General features: G+C 41.6%; 2 protein-coding genes across 4 annotated transcripts; both read right to left on the bottom strand.

Moving 5' to 3' along the window:
* Positions 1–2185: 2185 nt before the first annotated feature.
* Positions 2186–3010, bottom strand: LOC121194760 (protein FAM237A-like). The gene is made up of 2 exons (XM_041057772.1): positions 2629–3010; positions 2186–2274 (listed from the first exon to the last, which is right to left on the bottom strand). Exons 1-2 carry the CDS (start codon positions 3008–3010, stop codon positions 2186–2188), a joined length of 471 nt encoding a protein of 156 aa, XP_040913706.1.
* A 2993-nt stretch (positions 3011–6003) lies between these two features.
* On the bottom strand, positions 6004–26186 carry LOC121194423 (disintegrin and metalloproteinase domain-containing protein 23). Of its 3 annotated transcripts, none has more exons than XM_041057301.1 (26): positions 25921–26185; positions 25042–25259; positions 24559–24635; positions 20832–20895; positions 19633–19715; positions 19434–19497; positions 18579–18651; positions 17956–18029; positions 17738–17803; positions 17390–17458; positions 16528–16694; positions 15748–15832; positions 15565–15652; positions 14432–14483; positions 14025–14124; positions 13851–13922; positions 13674–13760; positions 13498–13578; positions 13317–13367; positions 13113–13176; positions 12884–12989; positions 12521–12640; positions 12178–12346; positions 11037–11148; positions 9580–9670; positions 6004–7540 (listed from the first exon to the last, which is right to left on the bottom strand). In XM_041057301.1, exons 1-26 carry the CDS (start codon positions 25994–25996, stop codon positions 7495–7497), a joined length of 2355 nt encoding a protein of 784 aa, XP_040913235.1. In that variant the 5' UTR covers positions 25997–26185; the 3' UTR covers positions 6004–7494. The 3 variants fall into 3 exon arrangements, 2 of the variants coding, with proteins under 2 accessions (XP_040913235.1, XP_040913237.1); XR_005895379.1 differs by having other exon boundaries at positions 7502–7540; positions 10813–11148; positions 25921–26186; XM_041057303.1 differs by lacking the exon at positions 9580–9670.
* Between the last annotated feature and the right edge of the window lie 664 nt (positions 26187–26850).

The raw sequence follows: 26850 nt of genomic DNA, 5'->3' as shown, positions 1-26850 counted from the left end.
CGAAGAGTGGAACGTGATATTAGCGGGCGGTATACGGCGGAGAGTAGGGACGGTGACCAGCTAAGTGACGTAAAATTGACGGACAATTTCTCGTTTTGCTACGGCTCAAATCTGGCAAAGGAGAGCTTGTATCTCACATATACAGGTTCCCGGGCTCATAGTGATAACCCAGGGACAGAACATGAATACAGAAATTAGCGGTCATTCCCAAACTGAGACGCGCCTGTGACGTAAATGCCCTTATTTGGAGAGGGAAGTCTCCTAGCTGGGCCTTAACCCTCGTTGTCTGGTGTGCCATTATGTTATGAGATATATATATATATATATCATCTCATAGCACAAAACAAAATCCAATAAGACTCAATTCAATTTCAAATTACATACTCACACATGACCATTTTCCATTTTCTGAACTTCGAGGGGCTATAACTGATTCAGCCAAACTGTTTAAAAAAATGATAATTTCCCCTTGTGCTGAAATTAACTCCATCGTCCAAAAATTGTGCAGGAGTGTCAGACATTGTGTGAATGAACTATTGTGCTCAACAGTTCAGTACAATAGGCAGTACAAAGCTGCCACTTAACTGTATGTGGCCATAACACTGTTCACAAACCTGTGAGTCTTGTCCATCTTCCATGGATCAGCATCAGCACCAGCCTTCACCTGCATCTGTGGGTGATGGCACACAGTTAGCTTACAGCTAGACAATTGCTATAACATTTCTCTCTTCTATATAATATTTATTAATGTATTTAGCTACTAAGATTACTTTAACACTTATAAAGGTTACCTCGAATTATGGAAGCTAACCTTGTTAGCAACTTAGCACGGCGCAGCCAAGAGCCCTGAGCAGTCAGGTTGTTATGGTAACTTCTGGCTCCAAAAAAGCCAAGATGGCAACGGCCAAATTGCCAAACTTGGGTCATGGTGGGTTGCCACTTGATCGTGTCTTAAAAGCAACTCAATAGTTTATCTTGGTTCAACCAGATCAATGTGAAATCTGAGCAAACATCACAAAGCCTAAGCAAACAGCATAAAATCAAAATAACTGTAAGGGGTGAGTCCCCCAACCTTATATATATTTCACTTCTCACTATTACTTATAATATTATGATGATCATGTGTGATTGTAGATTATATTCCATTAGCATTTTCTATGTGTTGCACTGTTAATTCAGATGTCTTGTATCCTATGAACCCAAGTCAAATGTAATGTGGCGCAACCTTTGGGGTGAGCAAAAAGAGTCAGCCATGTCTAGGTCACATGGGACATACAAACGAGTTGCACAATGCCCGGCTTTAGGATTATTTAGCTGTCATTTACCACCAAATGTTCATCATAGTTTGGACACTTATTTACTTTTTGTGAAATCTGCTGACTGATACTGTGTTTGGATAGTCAAGGATAAGCCATACAGCCATGATACATGAATTTATTGCACTTAAAATGAACATACACATAAATTAACAAACTTATTATCATTTTGACAAGATTCATTGTCACATGGAATGTTACTTTTAATAGGAACATACTACAGTAATATATGATAACAAAAATAAAAAGTTAGGGCACATCAGTGTGTGTGGAATCTCAATCTGTCAATTGAGGATTCCACCTTGTCCAGTATTTTCATTTATCAGGACACTTTATCTCCAGCTAGCTTGACCTAAATTTGGTTCTCTCGCTTTAGTGAGCTTGATCATTTGCCTTTTAGCAGCAGTTTGTTGTATATAACATCCCTTTTTCTTTGGAATTATACATTTCTCATTCATTTTGACTTTGTAGAGCAGCACAGATCTCTCCTATACACACTGTAATAGTAAAATGTATTTGTTTTTTTTCCAGATGGGAAGGAAAAATAAAGACTATAAACTTGAAAACCTTACTAATTATTTGTGGTAGTGTGTGTTGGATTTGGGTTTGGTCTTCATGGTCTTGATGTGCCCTCTGCGTCTCACTCTGACACTGAGCCATGCCTGGGAGTTCACACCTGAGCTGTTGAACCTGAAGGACTCTATGGAGAACACACACACACACACACACACACACACACACACACACACACACACACGAACAAACAAAATTTCTCCAATCAGCCACATCTTCTATGAAAACATTTACAGAAACTACTGGACATATGCGTTGCATCATATACTGGCCTGATAACTTTTAATGTACCATAGTCAAACAGTGAAGTGAACTGCTCTGTCACCATTCATATCCAACAGGAGCTCCAGATATGGACCTGAAGCAGCTCCACCACCTTCGAAGCCTAAGTATCATGGAGCGGGAAGTACCCATGCCTTTATACACATCTCAAGTGGTTGTTGCTATACTTATGTCTCTCAAACCAAACCATGTCTAGCCTCAGTGTGAATAGGTAAATGCAGGTTAGCTGACAGGCAATTGAAGCTTTTGATTTTGCCCCAGATTACACTGCAGCAGCTGGAGGAAAAATATTTTCAACAACAACAACAACAACAATAATAATAATAATAATAATAATAATAATAATAATAATAATAAACCTGGATTAGCAATGATATAATAAGTCATTTATGAGCTATAACATTGAGATGAATACCTTCTCTTGTGTGTGTGCGCGCTTGTGTGTTTGAACACTTACTGTTAGTTATGAGGGAGTGTACAGCGGTGATGTGTCTCCGTCCCAGGCCGTGACTCCTGGACAACACGCAGTCCACATAGATGTCCCAGAACACCCGGGCCAGGTCCCAGAACAGCGCAGTGTGTTTGCGGTTTTCTGACGACCTGAGGAACACCATCATGTCCCAGAAGGCGGGCACTGTGTCAGCGATCCTCGGGGAGCGCATCTCCAGCAGCAGCGCCGAGGAGAAGTCCCAGCACTGCGGGTTCGCCCGGTGGGTTGCCAGGGGGTCCACCTGACCCGGCTTCTGGCCCTGCAGCGGCACGGCACACATGCAGCTCAGCACAAACACTGTCGCCAGAGGTATGTTCAGGAGCACCAGGACCATCTGCAGAGGACACATCACAGACAGCTGTTTCGATTGATTTTTTCGGTAAAGTTTACCAACAGCAGCCTGATTTTAAATGATCGATTAGGTTTAGTAGCTCAGAAAACACTGAAAATCACACAAAAGTCTCTGTCAACAATTGCTTCTTTGGGTGATATTACTTGTGACGTTGAGGAAGAACAAGTATAACTAAATGACACGTTAATGTTGCATAAGCTTAATGCATCTCAGAGGACTACATCTGCAAACACACAGCCTAACACTGACTTGTTTCCTAGTCTGAAAACTGAAATTAATGGCTAATAATTCGCCTTGACACTCAACAGAGTTAACAGTAATGATCTGTTCTGCAAATACAAATATGCCGACTAGGCCTAAATATAAATACTAACATAAACGTTACCTAAATAGAGAACAGTTGGAATATTTTCCAATAAAACAATGTACTTACCACTAAAGCTGGGCAGACTAACAAGACTATAATGTTGATTGGAGTTTGGTAAATATCTGTTGGGTCTTAACTGACGTCAGTGCCTCCCTCCTTTGCACACAGAGTTAGCGGACTGCTTGCCTTTACTCAGTGCTACCTTGATTGATAGGCTACTGTAATTATTTGAGTGTGTTTGTTGCATTATTTTCCAGGTAAAATTCGGCAATTAATACGTTCTGGTTATTTAATAATAATGCACATGCGTTGGACATTGAGCAAAAAATTCAGCATCTGTTGGATCACCCCTTAAATTACAGTTAAATGAAAACAAAATATTCTGGTTTAATGAGCATGTGAAAAGCACATTTCTAAGGTTTGTTCTGCACACACAACCATTAGGGACAATACAGCCACTGATCATAACTGATCGACACTTTCAGGTAAAGAATGCCTCACTGAAGGGACTTCCCTGGTATCATACTAATAAAAAATAACATTTCATGTCTTTGCGCAGATTAAGATCCTGCTCAACGGGAGAAATTGAGTTTACCTTTAATGTTCAGTTGCTTTTGATGCTACAGTACAGAGACAAACTTAAAGGATTTGCCTCATAGAACAGGTAGGGCTGCAACTTCTTTATTTATTATCCTTAATAATAAAAAATATTATCTAGTTTCACTATTATTGTGCTGATTATTTTTGCCATTAATCTATTCATTCTTCTATAAAATATAAGAAAAAAAAATCCCTAAAGCCCAAGTGGACATCTTCAGATTTCTTTTTTAACCCAACCAACAGCCTAAAACATAAAGATGTACAGTTTACTTATAATGTAAGACACAGAAAAGCAGCAAGTCATCACTTTCTTACTTGAAAAGTCAAAAAATGTCAAATGACTAATCAGCTATCAAAATAGATGCCGATTGATTGGATGTACTTGAAGAGATCTGTTCTTAGTGCAGGTTCTACTGAGATGCGAAACAAAATCCACTGAGATGTGGAACAAAATCCTTGTTCTGTGCAAAAATGTTTTCCAAAGTTTTCCAATTTTTTGGATCGCATCCTCCACTGACATCTGTGTTTTTTAAGTTTTTTTTTTTTTTAAGCACTACAGAATGTTCATTCATAGTTTGAAGGTGACATGTCATATTGTGCTTAATGTATAGCTAAAAGGCAGCAGAAAACATAAGCAATCTGACCTCAGAAACCTGGGAGGTTCTGCCTGCAGTAAAAACAAGCTCAGTGATGAACAGTGTTCCAGAGAGTGGTGCACGAGTTACATTTCTATGCTTTTACTGAAATGTCACATGCATACTTGAACTCAAATGTAATTACTTTCACAGTGAGAGGCCAATTTTAAATGTACGAGTTGGGTTTTTTACTCAGTCATTCACTCCTCTAATGGTGCAAAAAAAAAAAAAAAAGCCTAAATTATAACTTTTAAATGAATACCATTTTCATATACAAAATGTAATGCTAGGATGCCTCTAGACAGGAAGTGAGGCAGTAAGGCACAAATTATTATTATTAAATGAGAAATTATTATTGTTCAGTGGGTCCTATGAGGGGGGAAAAAACATGTCTATGACAGATACACAGTGATCTTTTCTCCACACACTAACCAAACTGGTCATATCAGTGATTTCCTTACCAGAGGTATTTGTACCCCCTCGGGTACAAATACCTCAAGTACGTGGGTTGTGAAGTAGTAAGAAAGAAGTTTGCTTTAAAAGTATACATATGGATTCAGTTGTAACATCTAAACACCTTGTGTTGCAGTTGAGTGTGTATGAAAACTATTAGCATGTGAGTTTAAACTGTTAGCTAAAAATGATCAATAGTTTATGAAAATAAAAGTAATGGATAATAATTCAAAGTTATCTAAAAGTAATGGCTCAACAGTTGAAATAGTTAGCTATGCACACTCAGCAGTTCCAGAGCAACATTAGTATTGATAAAGATTCTATAGGAATACATATGTGTCTACCAAAGAACAGTTTGGGTCATTTGACATGAGACATGTCTGTGTTTCTGCTCTTCTCTCTGAATTGAAGGCATCAGTGTGCAGTTTGGAAAAGTGACTTCACCTACTTTCATGCATTGAGTCATCTGCTTTAAGTTGCTGTGCTTAATTTTTGCTCACGTTTGTTGTAGCAGTGATTCTCCAGGAGACAGGATCAGTTCACTGAGGACTTGGCAGAGAAAAGGACATCAAAGCACAGGTAAAATTTGTCAGTAGTTTATTCATCGGTCCAACTGTACATGATGCAGTGAGAGAGGGACACCAGACGATGTGTAACATGGAGGATTACAACAATGCCAGTGCTATGGCAGCACCTGGAACACACCAACTATCAGCTGGACTGGAAATAATAGCCCTGCACAAGGAAACTGTTCAGGCCTCAATATGTACAGGCACCATACAGTGTGTTTGTGTGCATGTGTGTTTGTGTGAGTGTGCACGCGCATGTGTGTGATTAAAAATATCAGACTGAATGAAAAACACACAAAAATGATTTTCAGTTCCACAAATGTAAAAGGGTGCTCTCTCATTTTTCACTGGAAATATGAATTCAGATTTTTTTTTTTTTTTTTAATTTTTGTTTTATTTGTCCATTCATAGTTTGAGTACGTTGAAGCGAAATGAAACAAGATGTGGGAGTGGCCAGATACAAAAGATTAGCTGATTAGCAGAGGTTTTTGTAATTCCATGTCTATGTTGATATCATTATTACCCATACTTTTGTGCAATATCTCTCTTTGCATAGTAAATAAAAGTTAAATGTTTTTGTTGTTGACATGCACCTATCTTTTGTAGCATATTTTTCTTGCGGATTTTGGGGACTCCCATATAGAATTATAAGCCCACTATAGTGACTGCATGCAGCGTTACCAGTAGAGCTGAACTTGATTTCTACTAAGAGTTTATGAGAGCAAAAGGCAAAGCCAGTATAGTGGGTGTTGATGAGGACTGTTAAGTTAGACCTGGCTGGATAGGTGAGCGCCTGCATGGACAGACTTCATGCCCTCAGCAGTAGGAGAGGCACCACTGGCTGCAGACAGAGGGGAAAGTGCTCTGTGTGCAACAACATCCATATGTTCAGGTGATTGGTTCTTTGGCTTTTGAGTCACTGTTGAAGATACTTCAGGGGGAAATCTTGTGACGTTAATCTGATGTGATCTCAGTCTGAATCCCTCTAGAACTGACATGCTTCTCCTCGACACCACAGCTGCTCTGTCCCCTGAAGTGAATCTAACCTTTTGACCTCTGCTGGGACAATCACAGCAGGCTGTGCAGCGTGTGACTACAATTTAGGCCCAAATCATAACTGCAGCCTTTTTTTTTTCGGTAACATTGCCAAAAACACCCGCTATACAACATGCTAAGATAAAAAACAAAAGCAATTGATGTTCTTGTAAAATATGCTGATAATTCCAAACCTGAACTCCTTATTTATGTACAGTTTCGCGTGTGTGCATTTACTATGTGGTCTGCACTGCCCTCTAGGGTCCTCACATGCAGCCTCCTTATTCATCTACAGCACATAAATGTGAACTATAGGAGCTTCAACCGGCTTTCCACTGGGTTTGGTTTTTGACGAGGCTATCTCCTCCACTGGATAATTCCTTTTTTTCTCTTTGTATGCTTTTTGCTGTATATTCATAGCTTTCATAGCCATGCAGAGCCCTATAAAGAGGGCTCTTCATGCCGGGGGGCGGGGGGGAGGCCAGCAAGCAGTACGCTTTGTGCGGATAATCATGCCAGGTGAGAGAGTGGTGTGGATTCCGCCTGAACGCCTGTGCACTGGCACTAAAGATGGGAAGAGGAGCTCTGTCACTCTAGAGATCAGGGTGGTGGGCGAGGGTGGGGGTTGTTACATGAGTGAGGTGAAGTTGAAAAGGCTGCATTTCTTATGTCACTACGATGGAATTGGTTAAAATGTCCACTATGTCTTTTTCAAGTAAATCTAATGCCAAAAATCAGCAGCAATAAGTGCAGTCCAGCTGTCAGGTAGCCAACTAAGGAAGCCTTGGAGGAGTCCATCTGTGATTGCCATCTCTCCCTGGGTTAAATGGCTGTGGCGTTGGGGTCGTATCGCCGTTTCTTCACATTTCTTAGAAGGAGACAAGAAACAGGAGTCAGTGTTTGCCACAATTAACTCTGTTAACACAGATAGTGCAACCTGGACAAGCAACCACACTCATCTCCTCAGTTCACAATCTTACTCACGAGCAAATGCTGCAAACAGCTCTTTTAACTCACTTGTTATATTCAATGAAATGAAATGAAAACATTCACCGCTGTTATCTGTGCAGTTTTTGAGGCGCTCCAAGATCAAAATGCTGAAGACACTGAATTGAGGAAAGGCTGGTCCACGTTGGCCAGTTTGACCTTGACTGCAGAGACAATCTGAAGTATTTATATGCACAAACCTTTACCTCTCAATTTATGTTGATGTACAGTATGAAAGACTGCATTTTTGTTGAGTCCACGCTGAGGACCAGTGCCAAGAGGTTACTTCTATTTAGCATTTAATCTACTTCAGTTTTCACATTTTCTTTTGTGTTATGCAAACAAAAAAAAAAAAACCTACTCACTCAAATAAGCTAATAACTGAACGAAACGTGAATACTGAAGGTCTGTGAATATAAACATCCTCTGTTGTCTTTTTGCAGACAAGTGCGGACCGGCTTGTGCGTGCAACATCGGTTTACAAGGTGAAGAAGTGTTGGAGACATGTCTCATTACCAGTTTTGATGGGAAAGACATTAGTTCCACTCAAAACATAACCACCTGGGAGAAAAGAGCTAAAATAAAATATACTCTATAAAAGGAGGGAAAGAGGACACAACCACATAAACAACAACCACAGCAGCAGCAGCAGCAACAATAACTACTACCACAACAGTGGGACAACAACGAATACAACAACAGGAGTGATGCATAACCTCCCCGTACTGTGGCTTGTTGTGGGGCTTCTATCACTCTGTCATGCACCTGTTCCAATAGTAGGCCAGTTGAAGGTGGCACTATTGCTGTGCGTGGTTCATGCAGTGCAATGCGCTGTGTCTGTACCAGGTCTGTGAAGCAGGCAGCAATGGCAGCTGGTGTGGGCGGGTCCGAGAGTCCTGCTCTGCTCTAGGACGGAGCCTGGCCATCAAGGTGGGTGTGGCCAGCCATGGCACAAAGGCTGCAACCAACAAAAAGGTCCTGGCTTCTCTCTGTCTCTGTCTCTCTCTCTCTCTGTCGCTCTCACCACTCCATTTAAAGTCTCACCCTCAAACAGTAACGGACTGAGAAAAAGATCATGGAAGTGACGAGAGCAAGACAACCCCGGACCACATCAACTCTGGGTTTGGCTCAGCCTTTGTGCAATGAACTGACCTCCTCCAAGTCAACAAGTCAACATGCAGAAATGTTTTGTTTCTTATTTTTTCTTTCTTTTTTGTTTTAGTGACAACCATGATGCTTTGCTACCTGGCATGCTTTGGTGGCTGCACGACTGTATTTCTCGTTTACTCCTTAGACCTATTTAGATTAAGATGTGTAACACCCCTGTTGCTCAAGACATCAGGCTAATTAGCGGTAGTTATTACATATAATCTATTGTAGAATAGAGTAAATTTCCTAGCTACACAGAGATATGTTAGTGGCCTATTGTATTTCAGAGGAGAGATAAGATCTTAACTTGTTAATACAGGCTTATACAAGCTTTTTTTTTAAAAAAAAACATTTAGCTCTATAAAGTATTCATTCACCTCTGTTTTGTGAGAACCTCTGTTATTAGGCCCTTCACTGAACATGCATGTCAAGCACTGAGCTCTGCCCGTCCAATCAGTTTGAGGTTCTGCTACAAATGCATAGACGACCCCCAGTGTCTCTCCGATTCACCTGCTACACATCTGTACCCTGCACATCATCCACACCCTCTTCAGGAAAATAAACCAGGACTGCACGATGGATGAAGCATTTCAGATACAGGTTAAGGGTGTTTGTCTCAGTGTTGTCACACTTTTAAGAAAGACTATTCAATATAAAATGCTTTATGTTTGTGCGGTGTCCATTTTCTGTAGCAGGAGCTCAAACCCTGGTGTCTAGAAGCAGCAGGGATGCTAGAGTTACAGCGGGAGAGGCATGCGGCGTGTTGCTTACTTAAAGCCCCATCCAGTCCCCCCCAGCACTATGGCAGCCACAAGGATGGCTCCGGCGATGGAGCCTATTATTAGATTGGTGGCACTAGGACCTGTAAAGGGTTATGGGGAAAAAGACATGAGTTTCTGTACTCCTTTACTGTATCAATAACATGTAAGCGTACAATGATGACTTCACATGGAACAGAAAACATAACCATAGGTATACTAGTACAGTAAAATGACTGAATCTGAAAATGTTTTTTGCATGCTTTTCAGCCCCCTTTAGTGTGAATATTTACATTTATCTGGTGTCAGGTGACGTAGTGATTATCAGTGGTCTGTTTGTTTAGGTTGTGCAGAAGACTAGACCCTGGGTATCCATCACTGTAAAGGTTTAGTTAAACAGAGACTGACAGGTGATGTATATGTGGCCTGCAGTATGAGCGGCAGAAAATGTTTTTAGGGGTCCCAGTCACCACACAGCCTACCACTGACTGACAAGCCAGGTCACTAACTGGACACTTCTCAGGTCTGTTTTCCATCTAAATGCCCCACATGCCCCAGAAAGGAGAGGATCACAGGAGCAACCACATAACGACTAAGAATAAGAGAAAGAAAAGGGATAAGAAGAGGAAGTAAGAGGATGGAGAAAGAGGCTTGTAGTAATGGGGAACAACAGGAAGTGGCAGGAGAGGAAGAGGAGGAGGAGGAGGCAGAGGGGAATCCATCAATCAATCACACAACACTGAAAACATCCAATCACATAACAATTATATGGTCATCACCAACACACAAGAAAACACAAAGCCACCGGGACGCACACACGGGCTCAGGCCGGCTCACGAGACCGCCCGCACACTGAGGCACCACTATGAGAGGAAGAGCTGTGAAAGGGTTAAAGATGCTTACTCTATTCCCCACCCTGTGCCTCCAAAAATCACCCCCAGGGCCAGAATGGTCCCTGCTACTGCCCCTATCAGCCTGTTAGTGGCCACGCTCACTGTGCAGAGGGAAAAGGAGCATTATTACCACCCTGTCAAAAAAAAAAAGAAAAAAGAAAAAAAAAGAAAACAGCAGGCTTCTGCTTCAGAGTCATGGATGAAGAGACACGGTTCCCTCTGTGATGCTTCCCACCCCCTTAACCACCTCCCCGACTCCCCTGTAGCCAAACCATCAGGTGCACAGCTGAATTGTGTGTTCATTTCATCTCCTGAATCAAACTAAATAAATGTAACACTGCTCTTATATTCACCTTCACCTGCTGTTTTACATGTTTAGTCTTTACGGCATGAGTACACCTGTGAAACCCGCGTCTAGGAATCTGTGCTGACTCAGCTCTAGCAGTGTGACTGTGAATGACAAAATATACAGTATATACTCAGTATATGTCAGCGTGAATCTTGGCTAAATTAAATGAATGCATATAAAAGCGTGTGTCACAACAGGTGCCAGAGGCTGAAAGAGGTGGAAACCGACCCTTGGGTCCTTCGTCCTGAGTGGCCTCAGGCTCTTTGGGCGGGTCAGGCATGCTACAGTCTGTCCCTGCCCAGGTGGTGTCACAGGTGCATGTGGCTTCATTGTTGCACACCTGTGCAAAAGAGACAGAAATAGATGAGGCGATGAGGGGAGCGTAAGAGCTTTAAATATGCTGACACACTAGATCCTCAGCAGTCGTCTTTAAATTGGACATTAATAGGTTTTTGTTCCTCCACAGATAACACAGACCCCAACATAAACAATTACTACAGAGTAAATATGATCATATAGCATGAAAGGCTGATAAACATACTTGTGAAGACTGATCTCGATTAATTCTATCACAGCCCCTACTATGAAATTTTTAGCCAAGTCAGCCTTGTAAAGGCATTTAATTATGCAAACATTTCTAACAGCAGGTAGGACTCAGTCCAGTTGGTTGAATTACACAACAGTGACTAAAGCCACTGAAGCACACTGACACTCACACTTCACAGCAGATATTTTGACTTGTTACATGGAAAATCAAGGGCGTTACTCATCCCTTAACAATGTCTCTGTTCTATTCATCTGTTCCAGTAAATCATGATATTTTCACAGAGAGCAAGCAGCAAAATGGAACTCAGACAGATTGGACCTCTTTGCAGGACTGCATGTACAGACTGTGATCGACTGACATCTCCATCACTCTCCTGTTCAGTTTTGTTACGCTTGTGAGGGCGGGACAACTTACACCCTCATCATTCCTATTAGGCTCATTCAAAACGTGTGTCTGTGCTTCGCCTGGAAAGAGGACAAGTGCAGGCCGATGTCAGCAGAGGGCAGTGACAAAAAGCTGCAGTCGACGGCCTTCACATCCTGTACAGGAATTCCTGAAGTAATAATCTAATCAGACCAGTCTTGTCAGTCTGTATTCTTCTCGCTCATTGTCCTTTGTTTGCATGACATCATAGCAAGTACAGATCAAGTCGAACAGAGATGTTGTTTTATGTTTATGTTTGACTAAAGTTAATGTTTGACTAAAGAGGAGACCTGTTAATCGTGTTTTGTAGGCAACAGATGTATCGTTGATGTCTGTCCCAAGTTGTCAGACCACAGTGAGTAAAGCGTATATTGTGGGTCAGTGTACACCAGGACTCACCCCATGGGCAGAGCACACCTGTCCATTAGGTCCAGTGGGGCAGGTGCTCATGTTGAGTGCCTGGATGGGCAGACACTTGCGGTCAAGGCACATCATTGACGGCCCACAGGGAGTCCCATCCTCCACGTAGCCTAAATCAGTCTCATCATCCAGAAGGACGTGGCCACCACTGTGAAGAGAGGAAGGATGGATAAGGATAAGGACAGGGGAGATGAAAAGTGAGAAGGAGGGAATAAAAAAAATCATACCAGGAAGATTGAAACAAAAGTGACAGGAACACTAACTCTAATTCTCTAAGTTTCTAGGATATGAACAGCTACAGTAATATAAAAAACGTGTTTACCTGCAATCTATCTGCCCGCTTTTATGGTTGAAGAAGGTGGTGGTAATATCTCCTTTCATTATTCCGATGCGTGGGTTGCGGCCAGTGTTGGTGCACAAAAGGTAGCCACAGAACACATCACTGTAAAAGACAAGCAGAACGATATCTGTACACATGCCAGAGTTCCACAAATTATGACTTGTCAGGTCTTCCCCATCTAATATAATTGAATATTAAATTTCCCTTTATATCAGCATTTGCAGCATTTGTGGAAAGAATATTAATTAAGGACCAAAGCACAACCTCTGTGTAGAAGTACTGCAAAACTGACATGTATCGGGGAAATACCATGGCTAATTTATGCTGCCTTTCTTTGAAACTCACTGTTTGCTACACTGGATCCATTTCTCTCCATCTTTTCCACAGTTGCCCTTCTCTGTGCCCTCCGTGTTCAGCTTCTCATAGCAGAACTTCTCCGAGCCTCCAGCCTCTGAAGAAATAAAAGAGGAGGGGTGAACTGCACAGCTCCTGACTACTAAAGTTCCTTGTACGGTGATACTCTGATACTGACACTAATAAGGGCTAATGTGAAGCAAAGGAGTATTAATCTTACTTGACCCCCAGATGTATTTACACTGGTTCTCTCTGGTCTTGCACTCTCCACTGTAGCAGCGACCCTTCAGATGGTTAGAAAAAGAGAAAAAACGGAATAAATATATTTTCGGTCTGCTGCTCCCAAACTGCTGTTCTGGTGCATGATTGCTCCTGTTTGCAGAAATTTAAAAAAAAAGCTTTCAAACGTCATCAGTCTGCATACCTGGTTAACCTGGCAGAGGTAACCATCTTGTTTATGAAGGTTGGGAGGGCACTGCAAAAAGCGATAAACATATGATTTCTTAAACATGCACATTAAAAATCATCTTAAAAATGTACAGAATGACAAAAGTGAACTGTTTGAAACCATGAAACCAAAATGTGACAATGCTACGTAAGAACACCTGTCCAGAGTCCCCAGAGCAGGTCTCTGAGATATCACAGTCGTTCACAGCGTAGCGGCAACTGTATCCTCGGGGATAGAACTAGCAAGGAAAGAAGCCAAGGGAAAAGTCTAAATTTAGGCTGCATAAATTAATATTTTGTGCTCTTGAACTTTGAGAGAAGACCAAACACATACCAGACATGTGTTATTGCAGCATGGGCCATCGCTGCAGTGTGCCCCATTGGCAAGGGAACACTTCTTGCAGCATTCCTTGTAGCATTCCTGAATATAAGCAGAAAATGAGCTTCACCCATCTGAAAAATCAAGATAACAACAGACAGACATGACTCACTGAAGTACAATGAAACTCACTGCTCTCGCTCCGCAGTCACACTCCTCTCCAACTTCTACAAATCCATTCCCGCATTCCGTTGTCTCGAACAGCTGCCGAAAGAAGACAAGTCGAGTTTGAAGGGTACAGAAGGTACATGGGTGATTTACAACAACTGTGACGTGAAGAAAGGGGCGGAGCAGTGAGCCTCTGACCTTGGTTGGCCTGTTAAATAGACAGGAGCCTCCACCTTTCAAGAGGAACTCCTTGTAATCTGAGATGCTGCATTTGGAAAACCTCCGTGGGTGTTGAACCCTGAAGAGAGGGAATACCAAGTGATAATTAGCCACAACTGGAAGCATGGTACAAAATGCTTCTCACATAACAGTAGCTGATAAAAGCTCACTGATCCCATTTATACCAAGTGTCGAAACAAAGGTTGACATTATATAGAGTTTCTGAATTATGAAAATAACGTAAATATGTATAACCTAACATTATTACTGCACTCCCAGGGTGGTGATAACTACATTATTGAGTGCACATGAATAAGCACCTGTAATTGTTACACTATCCTTCTCTTAAGTGTGTGTGTGTGTCTAGGGGATATGTTGGACATTACCCAGTATCCTCCATTATGCAACCAGTCCACGAGTCGGAACAACCGCATTCCTCTGCAAATAGGAACGAGAGTAAAGAAAAAACACATAGAAACAAGGTGAGAGAGAGCGAGAGAGTTGTGAGTGTGGGTATGTGTTTCATACTCACACTCTCCGATCAAGCTTGACCAGTTTTGGGACTATAAAAGGAATTTCTTTGATGGCTAGCATTTTTCTTTTTTTTTTTTGAGCTTGCAATTATGAACAGCAGATGCTTTGATAACTCTGCCTCATTAAGCACTGTGATCTTAAAACTGATGGCACAAATCCTGACTCAACTCAACTTAGTCGACTTTTAGACCACGTTTTCAAAGACAGTCAGTGCATATCCCCATCTGTCACCCCTGGCACTGGGGTTGTGAAGAGGCAGTTTACTCCTATTAAAAGGCACCTTTTTGTTTTACAGGCGCCATCTGCTGTTGTAAAAGCCATAAGACATTTAAATGTCTGGTCCTCAAATATATAACAACCTTTTCTGGTGTTCAAAGCAGTGAAAAGTGACATCTGAAAAATTCAAAAGAAATGTGCCTTTTCAACAACCATGTTTCAGATTAAAATCAAACCACAGACCTCTATGAGGACAGTTTTAGAGAACTATTTTCTACCAGACAACAAATGACAGGGGACAAAAAGAACGATGGAGGCCTCAGTGCTGGATATCACAAAACCTTAGCAAATTATATTACAGTCCTTAGGCACTTTTGTCCAAAACAATGTAAAAGAAGTGTATTTAACCGCCAGAGGAACTAGAACTAGATGTTATCAAGAATTGAATAGAGTATACTTGAGAGTTTTTTTTTTAAATTAATTTATTCTTTGTTTTTCCTTAGAAATGTGATGTATGTGCTAGCATAGGCTGCTGAGGTGGGTTTTTAGCCCACTGTCCTGACTTCTGAGTTCATTCCACCACAGTGGGTCTAGGAGAAAGAGGAGCCTTGCCTGAGATGAACAAACACAGGGTCCTCAGTGAAACTAGAAATGTCTGAATATGTCTGAGTGGAAAATGTATTTTTTGTAATTTGAGTGACCTGAACCTTGTGATTTTGGCTCTGAATAGATTTATTCTAGATGTGAGATAACAATGCTTGATGTATACTTCTCTTGGATGCTGGGTCCCATTGGATGCCTAGATTCTGTGCCAAACTCTGGGACAGAGACACCGCCATGGACCCAGTGGTGCCATACTGTGGACACAACAGAGAGCAGGGATTAATCACCCGCAGCCATACTCTGTGATCCATGTACAGAATGATACCAGATGTTGGACGGCAAATCTGACCTCATTGACCCCTACTCCACGGCTTATAGAACACACGCCCCCGAAGTACGCTGCACTGCTTCTGCGGTAGTGGAAGGTCACATTTCTACAAGTATAATGAAAGACAAAGAGACAGACCGCGAACAACAGTCAAAGTGAATAGTAAATATTCACTCCTGTGCACGCAGTACTGCTTCACGGACAGGTATATACAGCTGTGAGCCACATAAACAGTGAGCACAGATGTGATGAGAGTGCCATGAATTTAGAAAGACATACAGAGAGAATATTATGAGAACAAGATCACAGCATGTATCAGGCTACATTAAGCTAATTTTATGTAGCTGCATTGCATCCAGCCGTTGGGTCTCAGAACTGGTTGCAGACTTGCAGAAAGCACAGTTTCAACATATGGAAAAAAATCAACATAGACAATGACATGAGAGTGGCAAGAATGAAGTTCAACAAAAATTACTTAAACAGAGGAAAAACATTTTTCTACAAGGCCCCTATTTACACACATATACATTTTAGATTGTCTGATGATAGTAAAAAAAAACTTTAACATGGATGGATGGCTAAAAGGAGTTCTTTGCCAAAAACTTTTTCATATTATTCATTGTGCTTGCATCACCATCCCAAAGTCTGTTAACATCAACTTGTCTTGTTATTTTAACTTAGCACATAAAAAGAAAATGAAAGAAAACACTGGACATTTATAGGAATCCCTAAATATTGCTATAAATATAAAGCTGCACTGAAAGGTAATGAGAACAGATTTTGTTTAAATAAAGATCTTACGAGAAGAGGTGGACAGCATCGGCATGGTGCTTGATGCTCTGCTGCCGGTACTTGGAAAAATCTCGTAGCATTTCCAACGGCCTCACGCTGATAGGGATTTGATCCTTGTCTGTCCAGATCTCCACAGCAACGAGCACCACACGCGTGTGTAGGTGCTCTTTGAAGATCTGCCATTGAAGTGCACAGTGAATGGGAGGAATAAAGAAAGAGAGAGAGAGAGAGAGAGAGAGAGAGAGAGAGAGAGAGAGAGAGAGAGAGAGAGAGAGAGAGAGAGAGAGAGAAGCAACAGCACAGGGAGAGGAAAACAACACCGGGTGTGAGTTTGAATCTGAACCCTTTGAGGAGGACAGACGAGGGGGTGTAGCACAGCGGGAGCAGGGAGGAACAAGGGGAGTGTTAATGCACATGACGAGAACGTAGAGCAAACACCAGCACAATAAGGACTAACAATGAGACGAATAAAGGGGCCGACTCAGGGTTTGAAAGATTTACTCCAATACATGAGACTGATGGAAAAGAATTTGGTCAGAAACCAAACAACGCTAGAAGTAAAGCCAGTCATTAGGGTTAATACTTTGGGGAACATGAATGTCTGTACCAAAATTTCTGTGAGTCCATCTGATGTAGACATTTTACAAGATAAGTGAAAACTTTGTCCTGCTGATGGCGCCAGACAAAAAAATTCAGGGCATGGCCAAAGTCATTAGGATTCATTGCTTGGAATATCTACACCAAATTTCATGGCAATCCATCCAATAGTTCTTGAGAAATGTTCCTAAAAATATGAGTCTGGACCAAAGTGGTAAGCCAAGTGATGCTGACTGACACTGCCACTCAAAGGGTAATTAAAGAGTTTACTCACAGCATCCACGAGATTGACCACTGACTTGGCAAAATTCCTCGTGTGCTGCTTGGTCTTGTGTCGTTTATACTGCAGACACAAACAACAAGAACAAAAGAGAAGATGAGTAAGCGATAAAGAAGTGACTCGTTGCAAACACAATACAGCATGGCACATTCAGTGACACTGCTCCCTGTTGTGAAAATAAAAAAGCAGTGTGTGTGTAAAATGTTAATGAGTTCTTAGGAATATATGATAAACTTCCAGTTATATGGTAGGAAAAGATAAAATAAAGTCAATCCAGAAACGAAAGTCAGTCAGAAACAAGCATTTCACATCGTTGTTGTTGCTTTCAATGAGAACACATACCATACTGTGGTCACTGACAATCATGATCTCTAAATATTTCATCTCCTCAAATACACTGCGAGGCATCTGCAAATGAAAACCAGAAACAAACAGCAATGACCACATAGTCCCAAACATCTATTTTTTAGTCCCAGTACCAGCACAAGTTTGTATACTACTGTACACTCACTGTATAACCATTCAAGGGTGGGAGAACTGAAGTTTGCTGCATAACTTACAGCTCGCTTTTTCCTGCGCTTCAGCCAGGACAAGTCATCCAGCTCTGAGAAGAGCTGCTCCTCCTCCTCCTCCACTGGGAGCGTACACACAGGGAAACAGTGAGACTTAAACACACAGATTAAGTGTTTACAACTGGGTATGCTTCTTTGATGAGTTCAGGCCCACAGAAACATGTTTGTCTTTTTTTTTTTTTGTACCAGAACTTGTTTTTACCAGAGCACCGTGTTAAATCAAGTATGATGGATCAGAGTAGAGGTATGAAACTTGGCAAAATTGTAGAATTGGGAGCAACACAACATCTCATGCTAAATTAAAAAAAAAAAAGTAAACTGGTCTTTTTGACAGCATCTCACACTGATAAATTAATTCCAGTTAATTCCTCATGTGTTTTTACTTTTAGACTAAAAAAAAAACACAACAGATATCATAAAATATTCAGTTATAACAATTAAAACCGTTCGCTCTTGACCAACCTAAAGAAACCCTGTGTATTTCCATATTGTGTGGTGGACATGTGTGAGAGGAAGGTAATGACCGGATAGAGGTGTGGTGAAGGTCAGAGGTGGAGGACTGATGGAGGATGTTACATAAGATGATAGACGACAGTGATGGAAACCCTTACCCTGTTGCTCGGAATCATTGACAGAGTGAAGGGAGGCTGCTCTTCTTAGTTTATGAGGCCTTGCAGCTGTATCCTGAGGTGAGGAGACAAACAAGTGTTAAAAGATTGGTTAGGAGTTGGTACAAGCAGGCACTGGTGCTGGGTGGGGGAAGTGTTTACTATGGAAAGTGTTAGGCAAGATTTAACTTTCATGTAAAATAGGAACTTGAACTGGGGTGTAGTGAATGACTGTGATGAATGTGAAAAACAAATATGGACAAACAACACTGAGCTGCGTGCCATATATGACAAGCTAAATCTGAAATAACCACAGTGATGACAGCAACACTTCTAAGAAGGGCTGAAGGACAATTGAACATTATTTTTAAATTTTAACAGGACAGTATTGTGAAGATGTGATCATATGATGTTACTGTGGGTAACATCATATGATCATATGACATGATATGTGTCTGTGGGTCCAAATTAATGTGGTAATTTCACTGTGAGCCACACTCACAGTGACAATGGTAGCATGCTGATGTTTAGCAGGTATAATGTTTGCCATGTTCACCATGTTAGTGTAGGATGTTAGCATGTAGACATTACAAAAAAAGTTAAAAACAGAATGTTTTTTTTCTATAGCAGCATATTATATCATAAAATCATGATTAAAACAATGTCCAAACAGGCTATATTAGAACATAAGCTGATGCTTTTGACTAGTTGATATGACATGCTTTGTTATCACATCTGATTCTGCTCCTTCCTGTAAAAACAAGGAGTCCTTGACAGAACGGCAGAGAGCATTGTGCATGTGTTGTGCAGGGGAAAAACATTTGCGTGACACATATTTTGGCAAAGGTAATGACTTACGATTGAATGAGTCTGTTGTAAAGGCTCAATTAGATACACATATTCTCCATCGTCAAACATCCCACTGCCCGGGCAGAGAGAGAAGAAAAGGGAGAGAAGCCATGTGATACTGAGTCAATAGGAGCTGAAGAGCAGTAGTGTAGCCAGATAGATATTCTGAACACGACGAGGATTACACACAGCTCTGCTGTTCACTTACTGCAGCCCGTTGCAGGTAGATAAGGCCACATGGGAGTTGCTGTTCTCTCTCACCTGGCCGTGGTAGTAACAGTGCTCACCGCCCTGTAAGACGAAAACATGGTGCTAATGAAGCATCACAGCAAACCATGGCCAAAAATAAAGCTGCATTACTGGCAACACAACACACAAAACTGCTTATAAAATTCATTACATGGTGAATGTGTCAGATTTCTGCTTAATTATGTTGAGCTTGAATTTTTTTAGCATTTCCAAGGATGCAACAGCTTGCCTCACAGATGTCGGTTTGGCATGTATGCAGTTTGTTTCTGCAGGGTGGGGTGGGGGGTCTGTGCTTGTTAAGATGTGTGTTTTAAGAAGCTAATACATTGCAAGGTGGGTCCTGGCACTATCTGTGACTCAGCTGTCAGACAGGGTGCCAGGGTGAGCGGAGGACATCCTCCCCCTCTCTCTTTCTCTGCCTCTCCCTCACTCTCTCTCTTTCTCACTTCACCCATCCCACGCTGCACTGTTACTGCAGAGTGCTTTTTCTCCCTGGTCACGTGACCAGAGCTCCAGCAGGAGGCTGCAGGGGAGCAAAACCCTGCTGATTCAGCTTCAGTATGCCCAGCCCAGCCCTCTGCCTGAATCAGCAGCAGCAGCAGCAGCAGGAGAAACCAGCTCTCATTTCCAACCTGTTTTCTTCTCTCCCTCCCTCTTTCCTTTTGTTCTATAAAAACCATGTACTTTCATGTTTCGATCTGCCTCTGCAAGTGTCTATCTATCTATCTATCTATCTATCCATCCATCCATCCATCCATCCATCCATCCATCCATCCATCTATCTCTTACTCCTGTACATTTTGTTCTTTTCCTCAGTCTGTGAATCAGATCTCCTAGATGCAATGGCAGTTTTTTTGGATGACACGTGACAGCTGCAGTGTTAATTTGATTATCAATTTGCAGAAGGACTGGCAATCAAGCATAACAAGCAAACTGATTGACAGGAAATCAAACATTTACACCTGTTCCTGTCTTAAGTTTCAAAGCCTGTTTTCCAGAATTGTGCCTTTAGCTTTACCAACAATGTGCATGACTATACAAAACGAAAAGAGCAGCACACATTGTTCCAGCTAAAGGTATAAAAGAACCAGACTCCACCAAAATAATAAACAAGATGTGTATTTTAGCAATTTTGGTCAAAACTACGAAAGACGTTACCTTTGATAGAACAGGTTTTCCCCCTTCATAATGGATCTCAACATAATCTGAAGACAGCAAGTCACTGAAAAACACAAGAGAATGTAGTTGGTTAGGGTGGAAGGATGTGATGCAGTGAAAATTAAACACACAAGAGTCTGTCTGACTTTGCTTTCTCTGACTCACATACTGTGGTTTTAAACAAGCACTGAGCCCTGCTTCGGTCGGTGTCTAAACAAGAACAGTCATCACCACAGTGCCTGGGTTAGCCTGCACAAACATGGCATGCCTCATGGCATCTCAAGAGTGCACCACAGATGTTAAATGTTGCCTGCCCTCAGGAAAAATTATGATGCCTTTACTTCTGAGGATAATTAATTATAATCACAAGAGGCTGCACAAACAAAACTGCATTTGGTGAAATGAAAAATCTTTCAAAAACATGCAAATAAATTTTGACATAATAAGATGCAAAATAGAAACTCAAGCGCATTTATTCACTAATTTTGCAAAGTAGCCTTAAGTTATCAAGGCGAAGTAAGACATTCATCTGAAGCTACATTTTACAAGACTTCCTCAAATCTCCCAAAATTGGATAACTGGTTGTGAAACAGCCCACATAACAGGAACAGAAACACGTAAGAGTATCCAAAAACTGAGTAATGTGATAAAAGACTGTAAGGCCTCGGTTTCACCTTGAACACAACAGTCCTCCAGGCAGTTCCCACTGTCTGAGTCAGCATCCCTCACCATTACACACACTCAATCTGTTAGCTGACAGCTGATTTCAAGAGGCTGCGATTTCTGCCACAATGGCGCTTTTTTTCTGAGTAACCTTGCAAATCACAAATATCCTCCCTCTCCGTGGACATGTAGTGGTGTCGCAGCAGGAAAAAAAGGAAATTAAAAAAATTAAAAACAAAAAAAAAAAAGATGGAAGTGATGAATCTGTCTTGTGACACCAGCAGTGTGATGCTGGTTTTGAGTGATGCTCAGCAGCATGTGAGCAGGAAGTGCACCATTACGAGAGGAGAGTCGAGACATGCTGCTGTGTGTGAGAGAGATTCCTGAGTGAGGGGCCTATTTTTAGCTTGACAGATGAGGCAGGGAGAGCAGAGTGAGCCACGCCAGAGAGTAGTGGTGTGTTAGTGGGTGTGGGTGGTGGGCAGCCTTGCAAAACATGGAGGGGCCGAGCATTGGAATTTGATTGTCTTGAAATGTGTGTGTGTGTGTATGAGTGTCTGTATGTACAAGATCTGTGGATATGTGAGTGGAGACCATAAGAAGGAAGTTCTGCCCTGAGGTCTCTTAGTCCACAGGAGACTGAGTGTCACAATGCTGCAGCAGCAGCAGCAGCAGCAGAGGAAAGCGAGACAGAGGCGAGGCAGAGAGGGAGGACCAAAAAACTGCAGGGGGGGGGTTCTTACGTCTGGCGCCAGATCAAATGCAGCTCTGAATTCTGTAGTGACATATGGTGCAGTTGTGTCATGCTGTCTAAACCTCCAACACCTAGAAATAATCTGCTCTGAGCACTAAATAAACAAAGACACTCCAAGGAAGGGTCAGCAGCACCAAAGATGTTCACAGCTCCATCGTAGGGACGTGACTTGTCCCATTAACGGTAAACAAACATAAAAAGTTTCAATCACTGTGAGATTTTCATTATCTAAAAAATATCATCTTTTCAGTGGGAAAATCTACCTCCTTGGTTTACAACCCCAGGTACAGTAAGAGGTGAGGAGATAAAGTAGCACCCATTGGCAGGTTGCAGACCTATCTATATTTAGATCAGTACTGTCGCAGCTACAACACCAAGCAGAATTCAAACCCCTGTTCTCACACAAAAAAAAGGCACACACTGAAGTTAGCTCATGTATCTCACAGATAAGCTACAGAGCAAGCAAACAGCTGGGAATCAAGGTCACACTTGTCTCCCACTGGCCTTCCTGATACATGAGCTTCAACCCCTTCAGATATGTGTTTTCCAGACAGCATAAAGCCCGTTAGCAAATTCAACATTTCTGGAGTCTCTTATACATTGTCTGACCTTGTGCATTTGCACAACAAGCCCAATACTATTTGACGCAGATAACAGCTGAAATCTGCACTTTGTCAGCCTCTACGTTGGCACTGAAGTCAAACTCAAAGTACTAAAAAGATGGCAGAGCATCCAGAGCTGGATTTGCAACATCATTTCACTTAATTACTGCATGTCAGCAGTAATCAAACTAAATAAAATGCCCTCAATTGACCTGGTAAAGATTTCCAGGCAGTGTTTTTGCAAAATAAAAATAAGTTCACAGTAAGCTAGGTTTATGACACTTCCTCTGTGATGGCTCTGGTATGAAAGGGCCTTATTGGCATTGTCCAAAAAGGAACAGGCTGCTAACCAAACACTGCACACCAGCACACAGACTGAATATCCAATCACGCAAATTTGCCTAAGTCTTAACATCTGTAAGCATTCAAACAGGCACAATGTAAAATTATAATATTTCACTATAGAATCCAACTTTAAATCCCATTAAAGAGTGTGAAATTCAATCAGCATTTCTAAGTCCTTGTGCACATGTACATTAAGTCCTTCACATATGTAGACCAGCTACTTTGTGAGGGGAGTAAATCAATATCATTGAGTATCCGGAGCCTTGTGTCTCTGAATGGGACAGTGATCACAGACCACAGAATAACTGCCTCTCTGCTCATTTTGATGGAAGCAATTAAACCTCATTAAAGATAGAGACTTGGCTTTTCCAAAATCATTTTCTAAAAACAGTTTGTCTGGCAGTTGAACTAAGACTGCTCTTAGCATTTGTAGGATTCAGCTTCCCTGAATATATTTGTTTTTGACTGACACTGCATTAATGACTAATCTGATGTACATATCCTTTACAAGCAACAGTCAGCTACATAGAGGAATCCCAAGTTTTGTCATTTTTGTTTCAGCTCTGACACATAGTGCTTTCTCACAGAGTCAGTATCGTGCCCAGATACACCCAAGGATGATAAAGGTCGTTTTGGAGCCCAAGGCCAGACATTCACTGTCGCCTCTATGGAATTTGATCTCTTCATAGTCAAACAACTTAATGAGGTGATCTTAATGATTGTGTTGTGTTTACATGAACATTAGCACCCTGCTTTTGAGTCTTATACTGGTTTTGATCATATATGGCCTGATTATAATAATATTCTGAGTGTTACTTCTTTTCTGGACCAATGAGATGCAAGTATTACTAGTATCAGATTCTAATTTTGAAACCATGACCAAAGTGGTTTTTCCTTCTTTCAATTCAATACTTTTTTAAATTGTAGCTCAACTTTTCCTACCTTTTAGCCTATGTTAAAGTTAGTAAAAATAAATGATCCTGCATTAAAAAATAGCTTTCCTATGATGATTTCCTGAATTGTGTTGCAGAGTATTTTCTTTAAAATCTGTAGAAAGAGTGTCAGTGTGGATCTGGTGTTGCAGGGATGTTTGGACAGAGTTTACCCTGCCCCTCTCAACCCGAGGATGAATGAAGATTCTGACGTCCTGCAATTTTCAACCACCTGCACATTGCAGGATTACAACACGACCTTGACAAAAGATACCGTTGAGAGAGACATACAAATCACTCTCACTGGAACTTAAACCACAGTCTAGCAGTTTGTTACAATCAATGACCACAGTGGCTGAGTTTTAGCGACAAAGTCAATCGTTTTTATCTAAAACAAATTACTGTAGGTAGATAAGGTAAGGAGGACCTACTTGTTCAATGTGAGATCCAGGACAAATCTGGAGCCAAATGCCTCTAACTGGAAACTGGCCTGGGCGAGGTGGACTGCCTGTTAAGGGAGGAAAGAGTGGTCATTGCAGATGACGGCAGCTTGCAAAGTATTAAAATAGATTATATCAGTGTACAGAGCAAAAACCCCCCAGAGTCGGCCAACAACATCGTCTACAGCACAACGAACAAATAACAGATGTGGTGAATGAATGACAGTAATGTACAGTGGGTAAACTGGAAGAAAGGCTTCCTTCAGCATGGACGCTCTGGCACAATTCCAGTTCTTGAAGACACATGTAAAGCATGTGCTGTGTCTGTTTAAGTGGACATCTTTGCTTTTTCTTACCCTGAGTAGCAAAATGACATGAAAGACAGTGACCAGACATTCTTGCTATTGATCACAACTGCATTTCTCAAAAAATTAACCCCTCACCATATCCCCAGTATCACCTGTGCTGGCTTACCTGGCCTTCCTTGGTTTGGTTCTTGGCCCGAGTGTCCAGGTCATGGTAGGTACTCTCTGAGTCCTCGTTTAGGTAGTAGATCAACCGCGAGGGGTAGGTGATCTCATGCTCTACTGCATGGCGTGTTGTGTTGTCTGTAGCAGGTGCTGCAGTTGCCTGTTGCTTCAGCAGTGCTAGCACTGCATCCCTCTCAGCCTTGTCCTCTACTTCTTGAGAAACTGCAAGAAAATTCCCACCGCACATACATGAAAAAAATCTGACTGGTCCACACACGCATACAAAGAGCCAGCTGTCATTCCTTATTCATGAAAGGCATTGATAATACTGAGATAAGTGGCCACGGCTTCACTGCAATTCTTCAGGACACACTTCAGTAAGATTGGTTATATGGCAGAGTATGCTGACAACCAAATATGGCAATTAAACTGACTGAGCACACAGAATACAAATCGCTTCATTTGATGAGTATCTACTTTTGATATGCTTATATGATTATTGCCAAAGTGAAAAACTCTGCACCAGACACATAAATGCAGTGTCCATTATGCAATACGAATCCAAACAGCCTCAGACAACACCAGCATATAATATCCCAGTGACTGTTAATTCAAATGTGGTAGTCATACATAATAAAGAGCACTATTTTTCATATGCTGAACAAAAGATGCTGGGATGCTCTAGTCTGCCCTCATGCACCATCATGCAAGACACCGCTTATTAAATATAATAATCTTTTTTTCCTCGTGAGTAAAAAAAAAGACGATTTAGTCCACCTGCAGTACATCGTTAGATATTATTTTCTGCCAAACGGAGAAAGTGAAAGGCGTATTTCTTGGGATGAAAGTGACAAAAAGCAGGCAGGCTATTGCCAATACGTACCGGATGACGCTAGTGATGGATGAAGCCAGGGCGAAAGGATGCTGACGAGCAAAGTGGCCAGAAATATCAAATGCATGATTCATATTTGATAACTGAAATATCTCAATATCAACACATCAACGCAGTCAAAGGCTTGCGGCCCATCGTGGCGGGGAAGGTGCCGTGCAGGAGGGATTTCTTCATGGATCCAGGAGGCACCGGGCTGCTGCTGCAGTAGCGGCTGAGGAGGAGGAGGAGGAGGAGGAGGGGGGGTAGGGTGGGGGGTGGCAGCAGAAAGAAGGCGGTGGCCAGGCAGCTACTGGAAGTCAACCAGCAGACTCCTCCTCGACGAACACAAAGATGTCCTCCCTCCCCTCCAGGGCCACAGGACGGCCGTGCAGGTGACTTCAAAGGCATGGCCGTAAGATCACAACTACCTGAAACCGACAGGAAATGACCGGTGATACCGGACTGTACATCAATAATGATCACACACCGGAAAACATATGAAATGAACACACACACACACACACACACACACACACACACACACACACACACACACACACACAGAAAGGTTTCATTTTTTAGATACTGTAGTAATATATAATCTGTATGTATGTTTTGTCACTGCATAAAACAGTAATAGCTACTAGATTTAAATATCATGGCTTTCACTAAAACACTGTGATATTTTACATCTTTTACAAAAGCAATACCACACTATAAAATACTCCAAGAGTAAAAGTACCGCATTCATAGTTTTATTGCAGTAGAGGTACAGAGATATCAGCAGTATAATGTGAGATAGAAAAATTTAGTATAGAGCCATTATTAGATAAATAGGTGAGCAGCAATTCCACGTTTTGGCCAGTCAGCCAAAGTTGACTTTATACACTGCTCTTAGGTGGTTTGACCTATAATAATGTATCATGTTGCAGAAGCTGATCA

This window comes from Toxotes jaculatrix, chromosome 15 (assembly GCF_017976425.1).
Source record: "Toxotes jaculatrix isolate fToxJac2 chromosome 15, fToxJac2.pri, whole genome shotgun sequence".
NCBI lineage: Eukaryota > Metazoa > Chordata > Actinopteri > Toxotidae > Toxotes > Toxotes jaculatrix.
Note: the sequence above shows the minus strand (reverse complement) of the source record. Positions and strands in the feature narration are given on the sequence as shown.